General features: G+C 39.5%; 1 protein-coding gene across 6 annotated transcripts in view; it reads right to left on the bottom strand.

Moving 5' to 3' along the window:
* Positions 1–2038: 2038 nt before the first annotated feature.
* The window catches only part of PPP3CC (protein phosphatase 3 catalytic subunit gamma), a 92956-nt gene continuing 66997 nt past the window's right edge, over positions 2039–27997 (bottom strand). For 3 of the 6 annotated variants that reach the window (XM_089912850.1, XM_089912854.1, XM_089912851.1), the window contains 5 exons: positions 27385–27456; positions 17958–18039; positions 17241–17338; positions 9947–9976; positions 2039–8843 (listed from right to left, as the gene is read on the bottom strand). In XM_089912850.1, coding sequence (XP_089768976.1) covers positions 8626–8843; positions 9947–9976; positions 17241–17338; positions 17958–18039; positions 27385–27456 — 500 coding nt within the window. In that variant the 3' untranslated portion in view covers positions 2039–8625. The other 3 variants (XM_089912852.1, XM_089912853.1, XM_089912855.1) reach the window with 2 other exon arrangements.

Raw genomic sequence — 27997 nt, forward strand, 5'->3', positions numbered from 1 at the left:
TCCCTTTCTCCTGGGTCCACTCCTGATTCCAGCTCTTGCTAATGTTGCCAGCCAAGTTCTACCCAAGGTCCTCATCAGGCCAAACACTCATGGGAACAGGAGCAACAGAAGGGGAACACAAGTGACCCACTGTGGGTCTTGGAAGACCCTCTGAAGCTGACAATGGCATGGCCTAACCCAAGTGTTTTGGTATAGTTGCTGTAAAGCAAGGGATCTCTGTGAGTGAAAAAATACCCATTACAGGTCATGGATAGTCAGTGTTGGAGCCTGGCAGCCAGGGTGAGTGGATCCCCATGGGATACAGAATGAGGCCTTCAGGCCTGCCTGGCACAGATCTCTCCATAGCACACACATGATGTAACAGCAGTCTATTCAAGGTTCTCAGAGTCAGCTGCATCCAAACCCCGAAGGCTGGGAGAGAACTCAGCCTTTTGACCAATTATCTAGTCTATCTTCAAGGAGGCCTTTACACTGACATCACACCAGCCACTGTTCTCTCTCTCCCTCCTTTTATAGATGAGCAAACAAGCACGATGTGCAGATGGGGTGTCTTTGAGAAGAACTGGCCTACAGATGAACCTCTTTTAGTTCTCAGGAGAGAAAGAAAGAGCAAGTGGCTGTCAGCTCTACAGAAAGCAGATTTTATAAGGGAAAGATAAATAAGCAATGACCTCAGAGGGAAAACCCAGCCAAGTTAACTCAGCCACAAAGAAGGGCACACAGACCAAGAGCTGGAAAACTAGGTCTGCATCACCCTTTCCTAGCAGGTAAACTGAGATAAGGAAGATAAGACGGCTTGATTTGCTAGCCAGTGGACACCACGAGGTCTGGCCTCCAAACAAAGAATAACCTTGTCTTCCCACCTCCTTGAATTCTAAAATGAACCTTCTCCTGAACTGCAGCAACGTTAAAAAGGATAATTTACCATTATTAATCCACTGTATCAAAATTGAACCGACTTTCTAAAACCTGAAAGTTGTGATAGAAAAACAAAAAGACCAGGCGATTACACATAGCAGGCAAGAAAGCAGGGATTGGATCTAGATGTAGTGAGAGGTAAATATGAATTTGCATTTGAGTTCTTAATTTCCAGGCTTAAATTTTTTTTTTTCCACAACTCTGAAATAAGGGCAAATATGACCTCGTTTTACTGAAGCTTTAGCTGAGGTATAAGGACATTGCTAAGTTAGGATGCTATTGGGATAAACAAAGATCCCAAAATGCACACTTAACCATTTGGAATGAGAAATCTGGGCTCGTTTTCGAGCCCGTATGTGGCCCTTGGTGTGTCTGTACCGATGGTGAAATTGCCTTACTTAGGCCTGGCTGGTCCTGATTTAGACTTTCTGCCTCTACTGCCATAGCTCATAGAATCCCCTCACTGATGCATCTTCCTCTCTAAAGAGCCTATCCCCTAACCCCCACCTGCCCAGAGGAGTTATTTTTCCTTGTGAGTCCACAGCACCTCATGGTATTTCTACTTTCCAGAGAAATCAAGGCTGGTCTGACACTTCCTTTCTTGGGGGGTTCAACTCCACATTCAGTTCCTCTCTGGCTTCTTCTTCTTCAACTTTATCTGTGTCTATTATTAGGACCATGTGCAGAGTTATTAAATTGCTCTAATAAAAATTATTTTTATCTTTTGTAAAGACTGTACATTTTCTGGGATGTCTTTCTTCCTTTTCTTCAAGTAGCGGCCTCTGCCGGAGAAACCACAGAAGGAGCTGGGACTTGAGTGCGATTTCGTGGTGGGCAAAGTGCCAGGAACGAGGCCAGGGCAAGGGAACGGGTTCTGAGTGGGAGAAATAGAACCACCACCGCAGCCAGCAAAGCAGATTGAAAACTAGGGAGCTGAAGACGTGAAGAAAAGAGGTTCCTTTTATTGTGATGGGATTCCTTTCCTTGAGGGGAGAATTCCTTGGCATTGTCAGAGGCCAGACCAGACATCAAACATCAGGCCTTCCCTTGACTTCCAGAATTACTGAATGGGGAAGAGCCAAATACAAGTGTGCTCCACAAGGAAATAAAGACACAGGGAGCCAATAAAGTTATCATTTAATTTCTTCTTTTTTTCAAGATGACTTCTAATGTACAGTAAGAAAGTTTTGACAAATTAATTTCTTGTTCACAAAAAAGACTTATGATTTCTGCCAATAAATAACATTTCCACCATTTGCCTTAACATAACTGAAACAAGAAAAAGCCAGTAACCTCTAAGCACAAGCAAATAATTCATCATTCAGAGAAGCCTTAAAAAATTTACACCACTAGCTAGTCTCATGTGTCTGACCCCCTCATTTAGGAAGCAAAACCAGGCTCCTTTCTTGGAAAATGCCTGCTGACATTTCTGTTAGGAAACAGAGCTATTGGTCACAGTACACTGAGAAAGGAAAAGTGGGGCATTCATGATGGTATCTTCAAAAAGTTTCTTTGACAGACAAAACCCACATCTTTATTGCCACAAATCAAAATGTACAGTAGAGCTCCTTCTTATTACATGCACTTCACTTTAACATGAACACACACACACAAGTTATTTGGAGACAGCTATGTTAAGGGAGTGAAGGGAATTTGGGCAAGAACTTACAGGAAGGCAGTGTACGTGGCCCTCCTTTAGAGCTGCTCAGAGGGATGATCCACATCCACTCCTCACTTCTTGATCTTAAACCACCTCGGCTTGTCATGAGGGTGCAGAAGACGAGAAGATGCATAACCCCGTCTTGGACAAAGGTGTTATTTAGCAAGTCTTGCCAAGGTTGATGGGGCGTGAGGCCACGGCCTCCCGGGAGGGAATATAGTCTCCAGTATCATCTTTACCTTTGTGACTGCATAGATGAAGGCAGCTAACCCTGACCCTATTCACTTTGGCTGGCTAGACATAGGCAGGTCAGGTCACAAGTCTCAAAGTAATATAGGTTTCCTCTTTCACACTCTATCAGTGGCACAAAGCTCTACTGTGAATACAGTTCTCTGCTGGACTCAAGATAAGAGTAACAACCACGTTTTTCGACTACACAACTTGCTTGCTCTATGCGCGTCTGCCCTTTCTTATGGCTTTCCTTTGAGTGTTTGATCACAGCAGTGCTGAAGAGGGACTGTGGCATTACAATGCTTCGGAGGTGTCCTCCAGGTAATCCAAACCCTCCTCCAGCAACTGTTGGGCTCCCTAGACTGCCCTTTACTCTCTGCTATAGCAGATTTCAGAAAAGATACGGACCTGGGTGTCAGACAAGGTGGTATCCATGTTTATAACCACAAGTGATTTAGGAAATTGGAGCCTCATTCCCACAACTGGGGCTCTGGGTTCACGCTCCCTCTGAAGTCTTTTCTCCCAGGGTAGGCAAAGCTGAATAATGCTTTGAAAAACACTTGGGCTCCACTGTTACTATAACAACTATAATAAATATCGGAGATTCTAGAATGATATCTCAACAAGTCTTTCTGGGTACGAAAGTAATTTTCAATACAAAAACTGGAGGAAAAAACCTGAAAATTAATACAAAGAAAAACTATGAATCAGTCAACCTGGTACAAGCTCTTCCTAAACCATTTTAACTAACTGGTCACCCAGACTGGCCAGGATGAACGTAACTCTCAAGAGCTTGAGTTTTATATTTATAGGTATGCTACAGTCAAAACTTCTGGAGATCAGCTACAATATTTACATAAAACAAGGGAGGGGAGAGGGAACAGACTTCAGCCTTACTTACTCCAGGAGGCTAGAGGGACTATTCAGTAATGACCATGAGCAGTAAGTCTGCCTGTATCTCATGTAGGCATGGTTTGCAATATTTTTCTTACAGAGAGCAGCTGCCTCAAACTTTGTTTTTGTTTTGTTTTGTTTTTTAATCTTTTGGCTGCACCCCAAGGCATGTGGGATCTTAGTTCCCCGACCAGGGATTGAACCCACGTCCCCTGTGTGGGAAATGTGGAGTCTTAACCACTGGACCACCAGGGAAGTCCCAAACTTTGTGTTTTAAAATTACTCAGAAGAGGATCTAAGGGACAATGCCAAGGCCCCAAGTTATCCAATTTGAAGAAATCCCACCCTTGCTCCATAATGACATTAAATAATAATAATCTGTTTACAAAACAATTAAGAGCTTTCCTTTTCCTATTCTGAATAGTGTCACGAAGTCAGTTATCCTGTTATCAGGATAAGAAAGCAAATCTTTGCTATTGAGAAAAACTTGATTCATGGAACTGCAAATGTTCTGTAGGAACAGAAAAGGCAGGGTGAATATAGATAAAAGGGTATGAAAAATACTGATATTCCTGGAGAGTCTGATTCTTCTATCCCTAGGCAAGAAGCCACATCATACCCATCCATAAGCCATTTTCACTTTGCCGGTCAATATCTAGTCAAAAAAGGCCAGCGAATCAGCAATGTCTGTACCCATAACCTAAGTGTTACCTTGAGGTTTTAAAGAAAACAGGCTGCTTTTGTTTTAGCCTTCCATCTCTCTCTCTCTCTCTCACACACACACGCACACGCACACACACGCGGCTTATTCTTTTACTTTTTCTCTAAATATTCAGAACACAGAGATTAAAAAAAGATGTATGTTTTGAACTTGTATTAGATGAGTTCTAAAATTTTTATTAACAAGAACTGTCATCTGATCAATTTGTAACTTCATATGACGTGGATGTAAACAAAATTGGGAAAACTGGTCTTCGGGAAGTGTCATTTCTAAACTGGTATTTCAGAAAAGTTTACAAAGGAGCCCTCTGACGCGTTCCCCCAACCCCCATGAGAGAAGTTGAATAACGTCTCTGTGGACTTTAAAGTGAAGGAGAACAAGAGAAAAGTATTTTTAGTATCTTTAGAACATTCAGGGGGAAGATTTAGTAAAAACAGAAGAGGCTTTGAAAACAGCAACACCACAGAGCGCTGACAGCAGTCAAAATGTTTGTTTGAAATGATGGCCCCAGTCAGACTATCAGGCCCCAGGTAGTTTTATGGCAAACTCAGGGCAGGCCACCAGCCATCTCGGGAGCTACTATTCAGATTAAAACATTAAAAAATATGTTAAAACCCTCCAATGAAGTTTAAAGGGAAGAACAAGTGCTGTTATATCAATATATTCCTAAGGTTCACGCCTTCTATTATTATTTATTTATTTTTACCTTTTAAAAAATTTTATCTATTTTAATTATTTATTTTTGGCTGCGTTGGGTCTTTGTTGCTGCGCACGGGCTTTCTCTAGTTGCAGCGAGCGGGGGCTACTCTTCATTGCGGTGCGCGGGCTTCTCTCATTGTGGTGGCTTCTCTTGTTGCGAAGCACGGGCTCTAGGTGTGCAGGCTTCAGCAGTTGTGGCACATGGGCTCAGTAGTTGTGGCTCATGGGCTGTAGAGTGCAAGCTCGGTAGTTGTGGCGCACGGGCTTAGTTGCTCTGCGGCATGTGGGATCTTCCCAGACCAGGGCTCGAACGCGTGTCCCCTGCATTGGCAGGCAGATTCTTAACCACTGCGCCACCAGGGAAGCCCCGGTTTACGCCTTCTAAACTGTCTTGAATCACAGGTACAAATGCATATTTGGTACAACCACAGGTACAAATGCAGACTGCCTGCTGGTCTGGCTTTAAGAAGCCCGTGTGACTTCCCTGGTGGTGCAGTGGATAAGAATCTGCCTGCCAGTACAGGGGACACGCGTTCGAGCCCTGGTCCGGGAATATCCCACATGACGTGGAGCAACTAAGCCCGTGAGCCACAACTACTGAGCCTGCGCTCTAGAGCCCGCGTGCCACAACTACTGAGCCTGCGTGCCACAACTACTGAAGCCCGCGCGCCTAGACCCGTGCTCCACAACAAGAGAAGCTACCGCAGTGAGAAGCCTGCGCACCGCAACGAAGAGTAGTCCCCGCTCACCGCAACTAGAGAAAGCCCAGGTGCAGCAACCAAGACCCGACGCAGCCAAAAATAAATAAATCAATTAATTAAAAAAAAAAAAGCTACTTATACCAGACACACACACTCACCACACACCTTTCTAAAGTGCTGAAATACACACCCCAGCTTTCTACAGAACATAAGAAATGCCTTTACCTTTAGAATTCAACAGGATCTTCAAACCTAACTTCCTTCCAGAGCTGCTGCTATGCTCTTTTAAACCCCCTCCAATTTTCTTGAATCGTGACCACTTAACTCTCTACTCCGGCTGAAACTTCAACAGCTCAAAAGTTACCTGTAAAATACATCTTTTCACATGGCTCTGTCAAGGAAAATTGCTTTATCGTACTACTTCATTTTGGGAAGAAAATGAAGACCTTCCTAAGTAATTGTCTTTTTTTGTTTTTTTTCCTAATACTATTTTTTGCTTATAAGGATTTGTAGTAACTATTTCACTACTTGCCTGCTGATTGAAGCCCTTAAGATTGAAGCCCACGGTTTCTACCTGTGGACTGTGTGTGTATAACAATAGCCTCAATGGAAAAGAGAAAGGAATCAGGGACTCCCATCTATCAAACCTGTCCTGTGAACTGACTGTCACATTAGGTGAGATTTCCAAAACAGCGGCCCTTTCCCTATTGGGATTGGGGGAGGGAGGAGTATGAGGATATCCAGGTGATGAATTCCTCTTTGATTATAAAGAAATGACGATCAGTAAAGACAGCTACTGGAGACTCTTTCTCTCCTCTTTCAAAGATTTTACTCACAACCCAATAAGAGATCTTTTATCTCCTTCCCAATATCCTTCCTATCTTTTTTGTTAACAGAGCACTCTACGCCACCAGATTCCAATCTCCAAAGTGCTTTGATCTCTGTCATAAACAAATTGGGAACTGTTAGCAAGGCAGAGGAAAACAGAGATAGATGGGCTAAATCCTCATTCTTCTAATGAAATTATGTTTTGTTTTGAACCGTGCCACACGGCTTGTGGGATCCTAGTTCCCCGACCAGGGACTGAACCTGGGCCCTCAGCAGTGAAAGCCTACAGTCCTAACCGCTGGACTGCCAGGGAATTCCCTGAAATTATGTTTTTTGAAAAAAGGTTTCTGGTGTCCTTGAAGCTCCAAACATAAAGTACTACTGTCTGGGGTACTTGCTTTAATGCTGGACTCCTACATCCCAAATGACATTAAGGAATTCCACAAATATGCACTTTGATGTACTGTGGCCCAGACGTGCACTTTCACTACAAGGCTGACCAATGAGTATTATGACATGGCACCTGTCATCAGGCTAAACCAAAAATGGGAGCCTAAGGATCCCTGAAATTTCCTTCATTAGTTGGTTGTGACTTGAAAAACTAAGGAAAGATTATTCAAACCTTGTATTTGATCACTTGTTTTTGTATTCCAAAATATGCTGACAGAGACCGACACACAGTTCAGTATAATGAGTGCTGAAACATGGAGGAACATTCCAGTAATTGATAGACAGGAAATCCTCACTCATCCAATGCCCTTTAGCAAGACTTCCAGTTCACAGGGGGATTATTTTAACCTAGTCAGTTTCCATTACCCCAGTTGGTTTCAAAAATGCTGACACAGAAAAACAGATGGACGACGGGGAGGATAGATGTAAGAGCTGATGCAGTAACACAGAAGGGCATAAACACTTCTTACCATCGAAGGCTCTACAGAGGGCATTTATAAAATATTTAGAAATGTCGCTTCCTTTGCAGATGGGGTAAATCACCTAGTGTTCAAAAATAAAAGCAAGGGGGCTTCCCTGGTGGCGCAGTGGTTGAGAGTCCGCCTGCCGATGCAGGGGACACGGGTTCGTGCCCCAGTCCAGGAAGATCCCACATGCCGCGGAGCGGCTGGGCCTGTGAGCCATGGCCGCTGAGCCTGCGCGTCCGGAGCCTGTGCTCCGCAACGGGAGAGGCCACAGCAGTGAGAGGCCCGCGTACCGCAAAAAATTTAAAAAAAAAAAAAAAAAAAAAAAAAGCAAAAGGATCTGGCAACAGTTAAGAAACCTCCAAGGTTCTAAGGGAAGTTTAAACCAATCATGCCCATGGTTAGATGAACAAGTTTTAAGTAATTCTACGAAAATCCCTCATTATTTTTTATTTCGCCGTACTAGAATACATTGAGTAATTGAGAGTCCAGAAGAAAGTAGGTTATCATGGAAAACATTTCCCTTGGCCCTTAAAATCACTGGGTTTGGGTTATTCACTTAGGAGTTCTACTATAATCAAGTTTTCCATAAGAAGAGAAGTTTTAGCCACTGAAATCTAAGAGATCTTCAATGGTACCCTGTAGAAAGGAAAAAAAAAAAGAAAAGAAAAAACCCTTTTGTGTTTGAAAAATGATTAGTCTGAAATTAAAGATATTACCCTCCAAAAACAAGAGAAAAGCCTGGCTAGTTCAAGTCAGAAACCCAGGGTAGAGGTTTCCAAGGCCCTTTTATTAGGGGGAAGGTCCCCTTTATAGCACAAGACTTCACTATGTATCAGACAATCAGATCAGTTCCTAAAAATTAGGGGGGGAAAAAAAAAGGAAAAACAAAACACATTCACTTTTTATGTATATATTAAACATAAATTAAAAGAATTTATAAAATGGTCACCTTTCTTACAGAGTAAATGCAGAGTGTATTATGAATGCACCTCCAGGTTTAAGTTGTTTCAGTTGTTTTTGTTTTGTTTTCCAATAATAAATAAATAAAATTGATTGTTAAGTCTTGGATCCACCTGTGCCACAGCAGGGCTCTGAGTCATTACTGGCTCTTCTCCCCTTGTCACTCCTGTGCGCAGCGTTTGGTTGGACCAATTTCACCGGCCCATCAAAGTACTGGCTATCTTTGCGGGGTGGCATCCGCTCGTTAATTCGGTCCAGACCTCGGGCTTCTTCAAAACTCCGGATCCTGTGCTGAAGCGAAAACCCTCTGATGGCTACAGAAAAACAGGAAAGGGAGGAGCTCAATTAGACAGTAAAGCAACCAGCTTTAAGTTTCTTAGCATACAGCAACCTCCTAGAGAAAAATACAGAAGGGTGGCTGTGGAGCACATGTCTGGTGAAGGGATTGAGCAATATTTGATTTCAATTAGCCTGGTCTGAAGCTACTGCTTCCTTAAGGCCCAAAGGGCCACGGAAACTGTGAAAGTCATTTTCATAGCTCAATTAATCATAGCAGAAGTAGACCTGACAAAAAGCCCCAATACATTTGAAAGAGTCTCTTATGGGCCAGAAACGTGCTCAGTGAGAGAGAAAAAAAGGCAACACTAGAATAACAGAACAAGTTAAGCAGAGTAGCTGCTCTAACACAAACATCACATAGACCACACAAAAAAGTTTGTTTAGAAGGAAAGCTTTTTATCTTGCACAACCAGGAGCTGAATGTAAGTTAAAAGCCATCTAAAAAATAGTTCCTAGATATTTTCTTTCTGATTGAACTTTTGTATCACCAAGGAAAGGCATTCCCATTGTGAACCATCTTATCTAACAGAACAATTAAATTTATAACACAAGTTTATCGATTCCAATGCTTTTCATCCTCAGAATTCATAGATAATTCGTTACTTAAAATTTGTTTTCATAGAAACAAAGATAATTTAGCTTGACTGACTGAGGGCAACCTCAAAACCAAATAAAACTAACTCCTATCTACTTTTGCCTCCACTTTTGATGTCCTTTGGAATCATTAGATAAAGAGGCTGAGGGTTTGAATTTCTGATAATCAAATGGATGCCTCTTGGATACGGAAGGGCTATGAGATTACACCATTTGAACCCCCATGACCAGCTGCTTAAGCTTCAGTCATTGCATTAAAACTGAGAGAGCCCAGAAAGGACTTCGGCTGTGGAGAAGATCATTTAAATTAATACAAATACAGGACACAAAGGAAATACTTTGTGAGCACGCCTAGAGATATCTCTTCCTTTCCTCACTGTTACAGTTCTGGTGATGCAATAATAAAAGATTTTGAATGTTGACAAAGCTTTTAAAACCAGTAGACAGACACATGATCACATCTATCATAGGAATATGGCCATACCTTCCCGGGCCTCTACCGCTTCTACTGTGGCTGTAAGAGGCAGGAGCAGTGGCATGCAAAAATGAAGGCAGAAAAAGAGTGAGTAAACCAACAGCACTGCTGCCAGCACAGACATCCCAGCGTCCCACCTTTAAGCCTATTCTCATCCCTAATAAAAGTCGACTAGTTAGAGAAGCGACAGGATTACTGCGAAAAACTAAATTGGGGGGAAATATGAGGTGGGGAGAGTTTCTAAGATTGTTCACATTGTGAGTGGCACGAGAACCTTTTAGCTAATGTCATCCATAGCTAAGACAATGGGGTCAATCAAGCTGACTAGAAGAAACAAGAGTTACGACGTTTTCCTCATTTTAAATAGCCAGCTGCTAATCTACGTCTTAACATTCACATATCAAAATATGTCCAGTCAAATCATTTAATATTACAACTGTTCTTTAGTTAGATCTGTAGCTGTTGTGTCCTATTAAAAAAAGTTACTTAGGGCCTCCCTGGTGGCTCAGTGGTTGAGAGTCCGCCTGCCGATGCAGGGGATGCGGGTTCGTGCCCCGGTCCGGGAAGATCCCGCGTGCCGCGGAGCGGCTGGGCCCGTGAGCCATGGCCGCTGAGCTTGTGCGTCCAGAGCCTGTGCTCCACAACGGGAGAGGCCACAACAGTGAGAGGCCCAGGTACCGCAAAAGAAAATAATAATAATAAATAAATAAAAATAGAAGTTAAAAAAAAAAAAAAAAGTTACTTAAAACTATTTCTTAATGATTTCAAGCAACTTGTGTGGGGTCCAACTGTCCTTAATGAAAAGGAGTGGCCGTTGAATAACAGACTGGCATTTGGAAGGAGAGAAAAATGGGTTATAAGGGAAGGGTTATTTCTTTTCCGGGGGTGGAGTACTAAGCTGGCAAAGGCATAAATCTATTCAATTCTGAATACAAATTCATGTACCATCTGGGAGGAGAGACACAGCAGAGGCTGACATTTCCAACCCACATGGCTTCCATTCGCTGTGCAAGACAGCAGGCCAATTACTAAGAAGGCCCTCTTCTCCCTCACTTTTGGAAAAGGAAGCTATTTAAGAATTAGTATCAACAGGTAAACTTTCTTGCATCTTCATTTTAAGACAGTAAAAGCGCTAATATATGAAAAGGTTACCAGTTGTAGCAAGAAAGATCTTATTAGGAGAACCCTGTTAGTTCCTCCAATACCAATTTTTTAAAAGAAGGCAGGGAAGAATAATGAACAGTAACAGTTTGCTGTTCCTGAGGCTTTTTATATCCATCAGAGAGGAGAAACTGGAAGAACTGAAAATTAACTTCCCAAGGCAATGGGGAAAATGGAAACTTGGAATCAACTTATCAGCTGCTTACATTTGTCAACCATGTGTTGGCACGTGTTAAGGCAATGTCACACCCTCTCAAATCTCCTCACATTGAACAAATTTTCACAAGAAAACAATAATGCCTTCAAACAGTACATCACAAAAGCAACTGTTAAGAAGTGGGAGAACAAGGCTTTACCTGAAATTGTATACACAGTGTTGGTTAATTAGAATTTAAAAGCTATGTGTGTGGCAAAATGTGTACTAGTATCACATTGTTTGGGGTCCTCCTAGAATTGCTTTTTGCACTGGGTATTAAGATAGCCTGCGCTGAAGGATATTCCTTACAAGAAACAGTCGTATAAAACTGAGAAACTCTTTTTTCTTTTCCTTTACTGAAATATACTTTTCTTTACTGAATGAGATTTCTTTACTGAAACATAATTCACATGACCATAAAATTCACTTGTTCAAAGTGATAGTTCAATGATTTTAAGAGTTGTGCAGCCATTACCACAATCTATGGTTAGAATATTTTCATCACCCCCTAAAACCCCATTTCCCTCCCTCATCCCTTTCCCTAACTTTACAGTCAACCACTGAAGTACTTTCCGTCTCTACAGATTTGCCTGTTCTGGACATTTCGCATAAGTGGAATCATGTAATCTGTGGTTTTAGTGATTGGCTTCTTTCACTTAGCATAATGTTTTCAAGGTTCATTCATGTTGAGGATTGTATCAGTACGTAATTCCTTTTTATGACCGAATAGTATTCCACTGTATGAATATACCACATTTTGTTTATCCATTCATCAGGTGATAGACATTTGTGTTGTTTCCACTTATTGGCTATTACAGAGCCTGTTACTATGAACATTTGTGTACAAGTCTTTGTGTGGCTATGTTTTCATTTCTCTGGGTATGTAACTAGGAGTGTAACTGCTGGGTCATATGATTAACGGTATGTTCAATCATCTAAGAAACTGCCAGATTGGTTTCCAATGTGCTGCTCCATTTTGAATCCCCACCAGCAGTGTATGAGGGTCCTACTTTCTCTCCATTCTCACCAACACTTGTTTCTATCTGCCTTTTTGATTACAACTATCCAGTGGGCTTAAAGTGGTATCTCATTGTGGTTAATGTCTAATGATGTGGAACATCTTTTCACATGCTTATTGGCCATTTGTATGTCTTCTTTGGAAAAATGTCTATTCCATTTTTTACCCATTTTAATTGGGTTATTTGCCTTTTTATTATTCAGTTACAAGAATTCTTTACAGTTTCTAGATGCTAGTCTCTTATCAGATGTATGCTTTGTAAATACTTTCACCCATGCTGTGGGTTGTGTTTTCACTTTCTTGATGGTTCCATTATCAGCACAAAACTTTAAAACTTTTGATGGAGTCCAATTTATAACTGACCTGCTTTTTATCTTATGGTCTTTCCTCTTTATTTTGGCTACTAGGAAGCTTGGAGTCAAATTTGTGACTGACTACTGGCTTTCACTGGTTTGTTTTCCTTTGTGCTCCAATTTCCAAGCATATTTATTTCCCTTCACTGTGTTGGATGTATACTGTAACTTACTCAAATCCCCCTTGGAACAAGGTGGGGTATAAATGAATGTAGGCTATAAGGCCATATAGGATGGGATATTGTTGGTTGAAGGCTCTCCAAGTAAAGTTACATGAACAATAAAAGATCTTTTTCAGCTAACGCTGCAGTTTGCCAGTGAACCTGTGGAACTGAGACTCTGATGGGAAAATGACAAATAAACTCAGTTCTTGTCAATCAATAAGAGAGAATAAGAAGCTCTAAAAAGTTGGCTGCAACTTTAGTTTTGTTCTTACACATTTCTGAGATTTCGATCAATTTTGGAGTACCAATAAACAATCCTATATTGATTAAAACACTCATATTCAAATCAGGAATGAAGAGAAACTGCATATATTTGGGACTGAGAACAAAAGATAGACCAAGGATTATAAACAACAAATCTCCAAATAACACATCCATAAAATTCTCTTTGCTACTTAGTAATCCCAGATTTGCAGATTTACTCTTTCAAATCAAGGTCTAGAAAAATTTCATTCAGATTAAAACAACAACTCTGTGGATCAGCAAATTTCCAAAATTTTTCAAGAAAGGATGTATAGGATGTTCCTTTTTTTCTTTACCCGTATTACTACCCATTAACTCTAAAATGCTTTGTCAGAGCTGCTCTCAGAATATTTCACATGACTAATAAGCAGAGCAATGACAGAAAAGTATTTTGCTTACAAGAAACTGCACATCTGAGAGGAAAAATTCAGTCTGAAACAGTTTACTGATTCTTCCTATGAAACTACAGAACTTAAGAAAATTAATTTTATACTTCCAAGGAGAAAATGTTCACTCTTCCTTATAAGTAACTAAACTCTAATATTTCAGTATTCAATTTGAAAGAGAAGGAGGAAATCAATCCTATAAAAAGAAGAGGGGGATGGGCTTCCCTGGTGGCGCAGTGGTTGAGAGTCCGCCTGCCGATGCAGAGGACACGGGTTCGTGCCCCCGTCCGGGAAGATCCCACATGCCGTGGAGCGGCTAGGCCCGTGAGCCATGGCCGCTGAGCCTGTGCGTCCGGAGTCTGTGCTCTGCGATGGGAGAGGCCACAACAGTGAGAGGCCCGTGTACCACAAAAAAAAAAAAAAAAAAGAAAAGGGGGAAAGGGGGCTGTTCCTATTAATCAAAAGCCCTGGAATGTTCACAAAATGCAAAGAATTCCTATAAGAGGCAGGGTGACAAGGAAAAGAAAAACTTAAGTAGAAGCAATTCAAAAAACAAGGGGGGCAAAAAAGCACTGAAACTCTACTTTAAGTTGTTAATGCTTCAACTCCAGTTTTCTTGCCTAGAATTAGTCATCCAATGACTTGATCTCATGTTTCTTCCCCTTGCTTGACCAGATCTGTTTATTCTGACAAATATCAACCTTATCATTCCTGGGTTCCATAAAGTCCTCTCCTTAAAGTCAATGCCCACATAATTTTCAGAACTGACACTCTGGTTGAAGCGGTGACTGAGGCACTCTTGTAGGATATGGTTTGCAGGCAAAGAGGCAAACTCCCTTTCTGACTGAGAAACTCTAACCCCCCAAAATTACGGTATAAAACACACAAGTGAGGCATATGATGTGCATAAATCTGAAGTGTACTGCTTAATACATTTTTATATATGCATGCACTTGTGTAACTACCACCTAGGTAGTGATATAGAACATTCCCTCTACTCCAGAAGTCCCCTGGGCTCCTTCTGGGTCCATATGCTCCCACCAGAGGACGTGCCATTCTAACTTCTTTTACCATTGATAAGCCTGCCAGTTCCTCTTTTGTTGTTGTTGCTTGTGTTTCTGAGAACAGAAAGCACATATACCTATCGAGTGTTTCACTTCAGTGCCTGGGACACGGTGAAGCTCTTTTTAAAAAATAATTATTTATTTATTTTTGGCTGCTCTGGGTCTTCGTTGTGGTGCGTGGGCTTTCTCTAGTTGGAGCAAGCGGGGGCTACTCTTCGTTGCAGTGCGCAAGCTTCTCATTGCGGTGGATTGTCTTGTTGCAGAGCACGGGCTCTAGGCGCGCGGGCTTCAGTAGTTGCAGCATGCGGGTTCAGCAGCTGTGGCTCGCGGGCTTAGCTGCTCCATGGCATGGGGGATCTTCCTAGACCAGGGCTCGAAACCATGTCCCCTGCATTGACAGGCGGATTTTTAACCACTGTGCCACAAGGGAAATCCCAGTTCTTTTTTTTTTTTTTTTTTTGAAAACAGAAAAATAATTTATTCCAAAAGATAGCAGAAATAAATTCATCCTAAAAATATACTTTGGCATAATTCTGGTGGGACAGATCTTCCCTCTGAACATGTTCTCCTATTGACCGCCCCACTGGAGTCTTCCTGTCTTGTAACAGCTCTTAAACACTTCGCTGATTCCCATGTAGTGAGCAGGCAGGAGCCACCTTCAAATCCACAGGTTCCAAAGAGAGAGTCATATATTTCTCAGAAGACCAGCATTTTCTATCTCAGAGGAGTGCATAGACATTTTATGGTGCCTGCACAGTTTAAGTAGGTACACAATTCATCAAAGTGTAAAAAAGGTGATGGGAAAAAAAATACTGCATTGTAGAATAAGATGTTCAAATGTGCTGTGAATGTTTAAGGAAGCTGATGGCCAAAATAGGCAAAGTCAAGGAAGGTGGTCTAGGTATGGAGGTGATTTAACATCTCTTCATGACTAGAGATAACAGCAAACTGAACAGCTCACCAACAAGGTGATGATAACTCCCAGTTGGGACCCTCAGGGATGAACCAGGGCTCCAAGAAGCTGACGAAGCCCCAGAACATGCTCATCATGATGAGAGGCACCGTGAGGCCTATATACGCCACGGTTGCTTCCCCGCCTCCTCACTTTGATCCCACCCAGAAATGTTAGTCTGCTTGTTCTTGCACATCATATAAATCAGACAGTCTGTGCTCTTTTCGGTGTAGCTTTTTTAGTTTACCATGATGTCTGTGAGATTCAACCACGTTTTTGCATGTATTCATAATGTTATTTTTTATTGCTGAGTAAATTCCATTTTATAAATATAACACAATTTATCTATTCTACTATTGATGGACATTTGGTTGTTTCCCATTTTGGACTATTATGAGTAAAGCTAAGGTGAGCATTCTTATGCACATCCTTCGGTGGACATATGCACTAATTTCTCTTCGATAGAAACCAGGCATGGGGGCTTCCTTGGTGGCGCAGTGTTAAGAATCTGTCTGCCAATGCAGGGGACATGGGCTCGAGCCCTGGTCCGGGAAGATCCCACATGCCACGGAGCAACTGGGCCTGTGAGCCACAACTACTGAGCCCGCGTGCCTAGAGCCCGTGCTCCACAACAAGAGAAGCCACTGCAGTGAGAAGCCCGTGCACCGGAAGGAAGAGTAGCCCCTGCTCGCCGCAACTAGAGAAAGCCCGCGTGCAGCAACGAAGACCCAATGCAGCCAAAAATAAAATAAAATAAACAAAAAAAAAACAGGCATGGATTTGCTGGGTTGTAGGGTAGCCATGTTTTGCTTTATTGCCCAACAGTTTTCCAAAGTGGTTGAACCAATTTACAAACCCACTAGCAATGTATCTAGTTTTAGTTCTCCACAAACTCATCAACACTTGGTATTGTCACACTTATAAATTTTAGCCATTCTAGAGAATATGTAGTGGTATCTCACTGTGTTTTTATATCCATTTCCCAGACGGGTAACTATTTTAAGCACCTTTTCATATGCTTTTTGGCCATTTTAATACCCTCTTTTGTGAAGTGTCTGTTAAAATCTTTTGACCATTAAAAAAATTTGGTTGTTTTGTGTTTTTCTTATTGAGTTGTACTTTTTTTTTTTTTGCCATGGGGTGCGGCATGCGGGATCTTAGCTCCCTGACCAAGGATCAAACCCATGCCCCTTGTGATGGAAGCGTGGAGTCTTAACCACTGGACCACCAGAAGTCCCTGAGTTGTAGTTCTTTATAGGACTACAGACTTTATAGAACTGTAGACTCTGAATATAAGTCCTTAGTCAGACATATGTACTGCAAAAATCTTCTCCCAGTTTATGGTTTGTCTTTTTCCTTTCTTAATCATGAATTTCTGTGAATACACATTCTTAATTTTCATGAAAGTCATCTATTCAATTTTTCTTTTAAGGTTAGTATTTTTTGTGTCATATTTAAGGACTCTTTATCTACCCCAGTGCCTAGTTTCCATACCTTCTTCTGGGAGTTTTACTGTTTTAGATTTTACATTTAAGTTATAATTCATTTTGATTTAGTTTTTGTGTATGGAGATCCATTTTCCCCCAGAGACAGATATCCAATTGCTTTAGTACCATTTATTGGAAGAAGCCCTAAGTTTCAATTTGACATTGACTGCTAGGTAACGGGAGCACACCTTCCATGAAAGGAGCATTTCTCATACTCACCTGTCTCAATAGTCTGCTTTCCTCCTGAGAGTACACCCAAAGGGAGTGTACCTGTAGGAGTCAGGCCCTTGAGAGTCAGCACACTCTCACTCTCTTCCCTGCAAAGGAAGATCAAAGCCCAGGGTTAATGCTAGGGCGTCTGCCTCTCAGTACCTACAAAGATACTTGAAAGAAGTTAAGAAAAGATGCGCAGAGATGGAGGATAGGTTCTCCTTCTCCCTACCCCTTCCCTGACCCAAAGAAAGGGATGTTTTCTGTAAATACTCCAATTAACAACAATTAGCCAGGTCTTGTTCTCAATTAAAGCCACTTAATAATCAGGTGCTGTTCTAACGTTCTCCATATATTACCCCATATAATCCTCCAAAGAACCTCGTAAGGCAGATCTGCCATTACCACTCTTACAGACCAGGAAAATGAGGCACAGGATCACACAGCTGAGAAGATGGAGAGCCAGGATCTGAACACAGGCAATCTGCCTCCAGAATCCACACTAAATCACTGCACTCACTGCACTGCATCTAAGCTCATACCAAACAAATGTCTGCCAGGCGTTTCTAGGCACTTCAACATGTAGGTCTGAGTCAAACTGTACTCAACCCAAGACCAACAGTTCTAATACCAAACTCCAATTCTGGAACAACTGTTCTGAAATCAACTTCTAAATTACTCTCAAAATGCTTTTATCCCACAGTGTAATGACAGAGTTATCCTTACCGAAGAATTGAAAAGACCCGTGCCATCTTCCCAATGGCTCTGATTTTATTCTTGATGATCTCCTTTCGAACTGTAGTGCCTCCTTAGAGAATACAAAGAATAAGTGAGTTAAAGGAATATGTTAACAGGTTAGTTTTAAAAAAATGCAGGATGAAGCGTCTTTCTAAGTTAAAGAAATTGTTTTTAAAAAAAGAAATCAAGGCCTAAGTTTGTTTAAACAAACCAAAGTCCCAGGAAGTTGTAAGGAGCAAGAGAAAAAAAAAATAAACCAGAAGAGAGAAAAAAAAAGATGATGTAAAAAATGGAGGGGCCACAGAAAAGACAGACTGAGTGGATCTATGAGGTAGGAACTTATTTGTGGTTCTGGAATGTAAAACACAGGGAAGAATGAAATACACACATATAAACAAAGACAGTTGCTACAGCAAAGATCTCTTTTGAGAATGCTGTGGGCCACCTCAGGATGCAGGGTTTGGCCTGCCAAATGGCAAGTGATGACTTGAGCAGTTGTCTTCTGCATGTAAACACAACACACAGCTAGCTCTCCTGAACTTAGTGAGAGCTGCTTTCATTTTACAATCCTCACTTACTCAAACCGGTGAGTTATTTCCTACCATAGACAACTGTGCAGTGTAAATTATGATGATGGGTAAGGTATTTTATAAAGCAACATCAAAAAAGTTAACGTTAAGACTTTATGGCCTTTTCTCATCCAAGATTTAGGAAACAGCTCACACATGAGAAGCCAATGTCCAGGCATGCATCAGGTGACCGCATTCAAACGTCAGAAACTAAGAAATGTGGCCTCTCCTTCCTCGCCCCCCAGTTCTAAATATCCTGCAGGATCATACAGCAGGGTTCAGAGAAAACATATACATTGAAACAGAAAGGGAGGATGGAGGGCCTGTCTGAAATTATTCAACTACAACTAAAAAAGTCTAATTAATAGATTGTGGTGGGACAGACAGCGAGTAGTAAGCTCATAGCACATTTTGGTCAGATACCTTTCTGATAGCTTGAAATGTAGTGATCTTCAGGGAGAAGAGACACCAAGAAACAAGGAGATGAAAATAGAAATATGGGAAGAGAAATTTAAGTTTGCATGGAAGAGAGAAAAGAAAAAATCAAAGCAAAATGCAATGAGAGAAGCAGGCTTTTATCTTTATCAGCTCAGAAGAGACATCCTTGGTATCACGACAGAATATTAAATTACAGATTTCTTGCCAGGAGCGTTTCTATTTCTTAAAAGTTTTACATTAATTCACATCTATTATTTTCCAACATGGTCTATCCCCATAGATCATGAAAATAAAATTAGACAAAGAAAAAGATACTATTTGTGGAACAAATAATGCTGAAAACAATGAATGAAAACAAAGGACAGAATGAACAGCTTACAAATCTCTTAATAAGAGCATCATGTTTTTATATAATGGATTCAATATCTTCTCATATCTTTCTAGAGATATTACAGTTTTTTCATTTTTAAGTTTTATATTTTCTTCAGAATCTCAAGTTCACTTGAGTTGCTTTTTGCTGTTTTTGTTGTTGTCTCTCTTAGAGACTTTCCCGAAGAGTCCTATAATCCTTGGTGCCTGCTCATCATTAAGAATGAGGGACTAGAAAGCTTTCAGAGTTGGTAGGTGGGCTGCTGACTTGGAGCTTTACATACACAGAATGACCAGGGTGGGTCTTTGTTAGGGAATTCTCTGTATCAGTACTGAGATTGCATACGGTCACGTAAATCATCTGTTTTTGGCAAAGTATCAACGCCCTCAGTTGTATCCTGGTCCAGAAATTCTTTGCTTTACGCTTTTTAGAGGTTAGCCTCCAGTCTTGGAGAAGAGGCAGCTAGGACTTCAGCTGCCTTTCAAACAGCTTTTACCTACTCATTTTAGCTCAGCCCCCATCTCCCTCTTCCCCTCAACTCAAGGTCCCCAATTCTAGCAACTGGTGTAGGCTACCAATTCCTTTGCTTTTTGAGGATTCTGTACTGGAACTCGGTATTCCCCATTACTAAACTGGTCTTTAGCTTTCTTGAATCAGCCAAGTCAGTAATACTAATTCATTTGTTTTCCAGCTTCCAAAATCCCTACAGAAATCTCCACATTTTTGTAGGCTTATAAATTTGTAAAAATCTCTTTTATTGTGAAGTATGATAAACATACAGAAAAGTACACAAAACAAATGTATAACTCAATGATTTATTAAAAGCAAATGGCCATATAATAAGTCAGGACAATAAATAGAACCCTGCCAGCACCCCAGATTCCCCACCTTGGGCCCTTCCTAATAATTAGTCTCCCTCTTCCCAAAGAAAATCATTCTCTTGACTTCTATTGAAATCACTTTCTTGCTCTTCTTTATAGTTTTATCATTTAAGCATGTATCCACAAGTACAAGTTTTAATTTTTTTTTAATTTTATGTAATTGGAACAATCAAATAACGTATTTTTGTGTCTGGCTTCTTTTGCTCAACATTATGTTTGTAAGACGCATCCATGTTTTCCCTGTTCCTGTAGTTCACTGTCATTATTGTATACAATTCCACTATATGAATATGCCACAACTTATTTATCATTTCTTCTGTCAGTGGTCATTTGGGCTGATTCCAATTTTTGGCTATGTTGAATTCAGCTGCTGTGAATATTCCAGTGCATTTCTCTTTGCTGCACATATTTCTCTTAAGTACATTCCTATAATTAGAATGCTCAGTTATAGGGTATGTATATGTTCAATTCTGGATAACAGTTTAGCATTATCTACTAAAGTGGATGTACCAATTTACACTTCAGTATATGAGCATTCCTGTTGCTACACATTCTGGCCAACACTTGATGTTATTCATCTTCACTTTTAGCCAATTTGGTAGGTGTGTAGAATCATCCATTGTGGTTTTAATTTGCATTTTCATGATGACTAATGTGGTTGGATAACTTTTCATATTTTTACTGGCCATTTGGATACCGTCATTTGTGAAGTGCTCGTTCAAGTCTCATCTCACTGATATGTAGTTCTTTATATATTCTGCATGAGTCACTTTTTGGTTGTGTAGCAAATATCCTCTCACACTCTATAGCTTGTCTTTTCACACTCTTTTTTTAAATTTTAATTTAATTTTATTTATTTTTTCCCACCCCGCTGCATGCGGGATCTTAGTCTCCTGACCAGGGATCGAACCCATGCCCCCTGCAGTGGAAGCACAGAGTCTTAACCACTGGACTGCCAGGGAAGTCCCTTCACACTATTTAAATAGAGTCTTTTGATAAATACAAGTTCTAATTATTATTATTATTTTTTTTTTTTGCGGTACGCGGGCCTCTCACTGTTGTGGCCTCTCCTGTTGCGGAGCACAGGCTCCGGACGCGCAGGCTCAGCGGCCATGGCTCACGGGCCCAGCTGCTCCACGGCATGTGGGATCCTCCTGGACCAGGGCACGAACCCGTGTCCCCTGCATCTGCAGGCGGACTCTCAACCACTGTGTCACCAGGGAAGCCCCATTGGTTATTTCTGTTTTATCTTTTTTATTTCATAAGTCTTGCCGTGGATTTATCAATTTTATTAGTCTCTTGAAAAGAGTACATTCTGGTTTTACTGCTCCTCTATACTATATTTTATTTATTTATTTATTCATTTATTTACTTTGGGGGGGCTGTACTGCACAGCTTGTGGGATCTTAGTTCCTTGACCAGGGATCAAACCTGGGCCCTCAGCTGTGAAAGTGTGGAGTCCTAACCACTGGACCACCAGGGAATTCCCTATATTTTATTTTCTGTTTTCTTATGCTGCTCTTAATTTTTTCTTTCATTCCACCTCCTTTCTTTAGGTTTAATGTGCTATCCATTTTTTTCCCTTAACTTCCTGAGATAGATGTTGATTTTTCACCTTTCTTCTTTTCCAATTTATGCATTTAAGGCTATAAATTTTCCTCTATGCATGGCTTTAGATGCATCCCTCAAGTTTTGTTGTTCTATTTTTTTCTTTCAATTTATATCATTTTGTATTTAAGCACTGATTTTACAAAATGTGGTATAAAGGTGAACTAAATTTACAACTTAATTTGTTCATGTAAATTGCCTTCAAAATACACTGCAGCTAAGATGTGTATAAAATTTTACATACATTTGGAAGAAATCACACAGAAACAGTTGCTTTTTCAACAAACTTGGCTAATTTCACATCCCTTTTGGTCAGTCCCCCACGGACATGTGAGGTGAGGGGCATATGGACCTTGTTGTACACACTGAACCATTCTGGTGATGATTCATCTTCTCTGCTTGTAGGGTAACTTGAGACATAAAGCCAGATGCCTGATTACAATATTTGAAAGACAACTCCTTGTAGATGGCACCTCTCTCACTTAATTCTGACCATCCGGCTGCTTTAAGGTCAACTTGGTTCCTCTCCTCTGCTGTCAACCAGTGAACATCTGCTGAGGTTCTGGTTCCAGCTCCAAACCCAGGCCTGCCTGGTGCACTGCCTGCCCTCAAGTTTTAATATGTACTGCTTTTTATTTTCATTCAGTTCAAAATATTTTGAAATTTTAATTGTGATATATGACCCATGGGTAATTCATTTCATTTCATTTTACTTTATTTTAATTTTTGGCTGCTCCATGTGGCATGCAGGATCTTAGTTCCCCGACCAGGGATTGAATCCACGTCCTCAGCAGTGAAAGCGTGAAGTCCTAACTACTGGGCCGCCAGGGAATTCCCCATCTTATTTTTGTTTTAGCATTTATTTCATGTAATATTAATCTATCTACAACAGCTTTTCTTTGGTTAGTATTTGGACTATATATTTATTCTCCTTTTACTTTCAAATTTTCTGTATCTTTATGTTTTAGATGTCTCTTATAAACCATCATAAAATGTTTTTTAAAAAATCTTACTGGACAATCTGTCTTTTATTCATTTACATTTAATGAAGTTGCTGATAAATTTATCAACATAATTTATTCTATTTGTCCTAGTGTTATAGGTACCTTCCCTCCTTTTTGCCTTCTAGGTTATTTTTTTTTTATCATGCCATTTTTTCTATAACTTAAAGGGTACATACTTTTTAAAAAGCCCTCCTTTCTTTTTTTTTTTTTTTTTTGCGGTACGTGGGCCTCTCACTGTTGTGGCCTCTCTCATTGCAGAGCACAGGCTCCGGACGCGCAGGCTCAGCGGCCATGGCGCGCAGGCTCAGCGGCCATGGCTCACAGGCCCAGCCGCTCTGCAGCATGTGGGATATTCCCAGACTGGGGCACGAACCTGTGTCCCCTGCTTCGGCAGGCGGACTCTCAACCACTGCGCCACCAGGGAAGCCCAGCCCTCCTTTCTTGAAAATTACTCTTACACCATGCATCTCTTACTTATCAAAGTATAATGTTAACAGGTACTTTTCTCCTCTCCCCAGATAATATAGCGTCCTCACACACTTTAACTCTATCCCACTGCCGACTATTATGGTCATATATTTTAATTGTCTTTTAAATCCAACAAAAATTATTATTGTTTAATAAGGTCTAAATTCACTTGATTTACCCACATATTTTCTACTATTTGTACTCTTTATTTCTTCCTGACTCTCCAAGCTTCCGTCTGGTATTTTCCTTCTGTTTGAATAATATTCTTCAGAATTTCATTTAGTGTGGGTCTCCTGGTAATTCTCTTAGTACCTTTTTTAAAGGGAAGAATAGCTGAAAAATGCTTATTTCTCCTTCATTTTTGAAGGGTATTTCTGCTAGGTATAGAATTCTAGAGGTACCAATTAATATCTTTCAGTACTTTGAATATGTCATTCCATGGTTTCCTGCTTCCATTGTTTCCATTGAGAATTTACTGTCAGTTTAATTGTTCTCTTTTGAAAGTAATCAATTTTTTTTTTTCCTGGCTGCTTTAAGATTTTTTTCTTTGTCTTTCACCTGAAGCACTTTTACTATGATGTGCTTAGATATTGTTTTCTTTGTATTCATTCTGCTTTGGTTTGGGGGGACTTCTTCAATCTGTGGCTTAACTTGTCAGTTTTAGAAAAATTTCAATCCATTATCTCTTCAAATACTGGTTCTACCCCATTCTCTCTCTCTTCTCTAGGATTCCAAACACACAGGTGATACCTATTCACTGTATCCTCCATGTCACGTATACTTTTTGGGGTATTTTATTTTTTCTCTTTGTGATTTATTCCAGGTTGTTTCTTCTGACCTATATTCTAGTTCATTTATTCTTTGTTTAGCTTTATTGAATCTGCTGTTAATTCATCTGCTGTGTTTTTTATTTTTCATTCCTAGAACTTTCTTTTTGTGCTTTATCAACTCTGCTACATCCCTTCTTATAATTCACAGTTCTCTGCCAAAATTTTTAATCTAGTCTTTTATGTTCTTGAATAGTTATCATTGTTTTATTTTTTAGAATAGTTATTTTAAAGTTTGGTCTGATAAAGCCAGTGTCTGGAGAACCTGAGGGTCTGTTTTTATTTTTTGCTCTTTCTGCTGGTTCTCATTCATTTTGTTATGTCTCCTCATATGCCTAGTTATTTTTGGTTGTGAGCCATGTATTATATTTGAAAGACAGTTTGCAGTAGTTTAAAGTTCTACATAATGCTACCTTAGTCTAAAGAGGTTTGCTTTTGCCAGATGCTTGGGACTACCTTATTTAAATTTCAGAGACTGAAATGACTTGAAGACAGGCTGTAGTCCCTTCCAGGGCATTCTATTTCCAGTTCACCCTTACTCTTACATAGATGCAACCTTTGGGGGTCCCAAACCAATGAGCAGAAGCTTACCAGCACTCAATTCATCTTTGGCAAGTCATGAACCCCAACTTTTTTTAGCTTCTATCAAGAGGGCTGGTCAACCTCTCAGCCCCCTCTTTTGATATTCATGAATGCCTTTAGGAGAAAATTGGTCCCATACGTAACCAAATGTCTTACCTCTCTGGATTTATGCCTTTTTCCAGATCTCTACTTGGTAATTCTTTATTACTTTCCTAGTTTTCTGAATGCCTTTGAAGCAACTTTTTAAAATATTTTGTCTACCTTTTCTAGTTGTCTTAAGGGTCAGGATTGCTTTAAACTATCTGTCTGGCATTACTAAAGTGAAAATCCTTAGTTTATATCACTTAGATAAAACCAAAATTGTACTGTAGTTTTAGTGTGGTTTCAGGAAGGAATGGAATTAGAAGTGTGTTCAATTCACCAGTGTAACCTAAAGGTTATTCTTCATTTCCTTTCAGAAAACAAGTTTTAAAATCCTGTATCAGTTTATACCCACATACCTTGTAAAAAATGGGAATAAGAGGATTCTATCCATTTACTTTTGTACTTAACATCTAATACAATCTCCATATCAGCACCAACAGCTCTACTCCATTCTTTTATTTTTTTAATAGTTGTACTTCATACCACAAATATTTACCTACTATGCTCATTGCACTATACTTGGCTTTAAGGTGATAATGGTAAGCAAGAACGAATTTTGTCCCAGCACTCAGGGAATTTACTGTTGAGTGACTTAACAGTATTAAGCCACTTATTAAATACATTAATATATTAATCTTGTAACAGTATAAATAAATGTAAAATCGCAACTCTATCAAATGCTAAGAAGTTAGCACCATTGACATGAGAGCATGACAGGGGTGTTGGATCTAGTCAGGGAGATCAGAAATATCTTCCATGACGAAGTAACAATAAGCTGAATAGGAACTAACTAGAAGAGAAGGGGAGAAGAAAGGAGGCTTACAGAAGAGAAATAATATTCCACGTGGAGAATCTATCATATGGATATATCGTGATTGATTTACCCAGCTCTCCACTGAGGGATATTTAGATTGTTTGACTCTTTTGCTACTACAGATGATACTTCAATAAATATATCCATATATAACTTTGGGCATAATTTAGTAAGCATGTCCTTATGATAATCAAGGATACATACACACAATAGAGTTAATACATACAATAGAGTTCACAATAATTTCCATTTCCACTTAGATTTAAATATAAAATTTACTAGATGTATTTCTTACATATTTCATCCTTTCCTAACTTAAATTCTGTTTTAATTTTCACATGGCTGCACTATTTTCTCAAGACCTGGTTCCCTGCAGTGATCTCCTATCCCATTCATAAAGGTAAACACAAGCTACGCTCCATCTGCTCTGCACCTTCAATGTGGAATCTGAAGCGTAAGTATGTATAGGACTCTCGTCTATATTCTCAAAGTAAGCTAGGCTTTCTCCACTATGTACATAGCTCATCCTAACAGTTGAGTGAATCACCTTAGCATAAGCTTGGGGAGAATGAGACGGTCAGAGGTTTGTGCTAAGGTGCTACCATCTCTCCAGAATCTTCTGCATTCTCAGATAAGTTAGGATCTATCTTTAAAATCAAACCTCCTGAAACGTATTAGGGAAAAAATACTTGGCTATGTATACAACAAAATGTAACTATATAAATATCGCTCACAGGCCAATAAGAAGAAAAACAAACAAACATGCACATAACAGTAGAAAAGTGGGCAAAATAAATGAATTGACAACTCATAAAAAGAAATAAAGGTGGTCAATAAACACAAGAAAAAAACTTCATTAGTCATCATAAAAATAAATATTTAAGTTAAAAAAAACAGCAGACTATAAAAATTATAATAAATAGTATTGGAGAGGACACTGTGAACTATGTATCACACACACAAAATGTAAACTGTTATAGCTTTTCTAGGTCATCTGTATCCAATTTAAAACTGTTAAGTACTAATTGACACAAATTTTCAATTTCTAGAAATTTATCCTATGGAAATAATCAAGAAAGTGTTAATTTTCATTTCCTAGTATTGTTTTCCTTTCTTTCATACCACATATCAATATTTGACTCATATGCATTGTTTGTTTGTTTTCCCACCACCAGAATATAAGCTTTTTGAGAGCTTAGGACCTATACAATTGCTGGCACATACAAGGCATATAATAAACATTGGTTGTTGAACAGAACAGGTAAAGATTTATCTATAAAAATTTTCAAAACTGTGGGGTTTTAAAAGAAAATTTGGAAAAAATCTAATATCCAACAGCAGGGGATTGGATAAAACAAAGAATGACTGACATGGATAACTATGTAACCATTAAAAAGTAGTCTACAAAAAACCCAGGAAATGTTTGTGAAACTATCACATGACTTCATTTTTGTTTAAAAGAAAAAAGAGGAAAAAAAGACACTAATACAGTATTTATATCAAGATGTTAACAGTGGATATCTATGAGATGGTAGGATTATGGGTGACTTTTTTTTCTTATTTAAGGTTTCCTGTATTTTTCAAATTTTATTTTTTCTACAATGAGCAGAATTCTTTTTTTAATTAGACAAAGAAAATTATTCACAACAAACTAAAACCAAAACCAAAACTTCTTCGTTTCTGATTCAAAGGAGGAAAAGGCAAGTTTACCTTCAATTTCATCATCGGAAATCAATTCATCATCAGAGCATATGTTGAGAATGTTAACCAGCATCTCTGTGACTAGATGATAAGACAAAATAACCCAAAATTTATATAATTAATAAGGTACTTTCTCTAAAATGATGTGGATATATAAACATACATGTTAAATAAACATAGATAAAAATGATTTGTCATTTTGCTATTCAGAGTAGCTGTAAGGAACAGCATTAAATGCAGACCTTCAAGTTTATATAGATTTGGGGGAGATTATTTGCTCCAGTTAAAGTATGGAGTCTTTGAAGATTCCATTGCATAACTACTACTTGATCTCATTAGACTGCTGCCAGGGCCTTTTCTTCACTGATATACATATGAAAGGATTTCCTCCCATTTTACAAAGAAGTTAAGCCACCAGGCCTATGTACAACAGGCTTATATATTTGCATAGCTTATTTGTATAGCTGCACAAATAAAATTCCAAGAAAAATAATTCCTATTTAAATCTCTTTATCACTGCAGAAATCACTGAAGGAATGGTTATTTTATTGTTACTTATGTTATTTTAACATCTTGATTATAGGACGACAGCTATTTTAAATTGATATTTAGAATAAGAAAA

Source organism: Delphinapterus leucas, chromosome 6, assembly GCF_059928025.1.
Source record: "Delphinapterus leucas isolate spDelLeu-1000000601 "Yukka" chromosome 6, BTC_Dleu_Yukka2, whole genome shotgun sequence".
Lineage (NCBI taxonomy): Eukaryota > Metazoa > Chordata > Mammalia > Artiodactyla > Monodontidae > Delphinapterus > Delphinapterus leucas.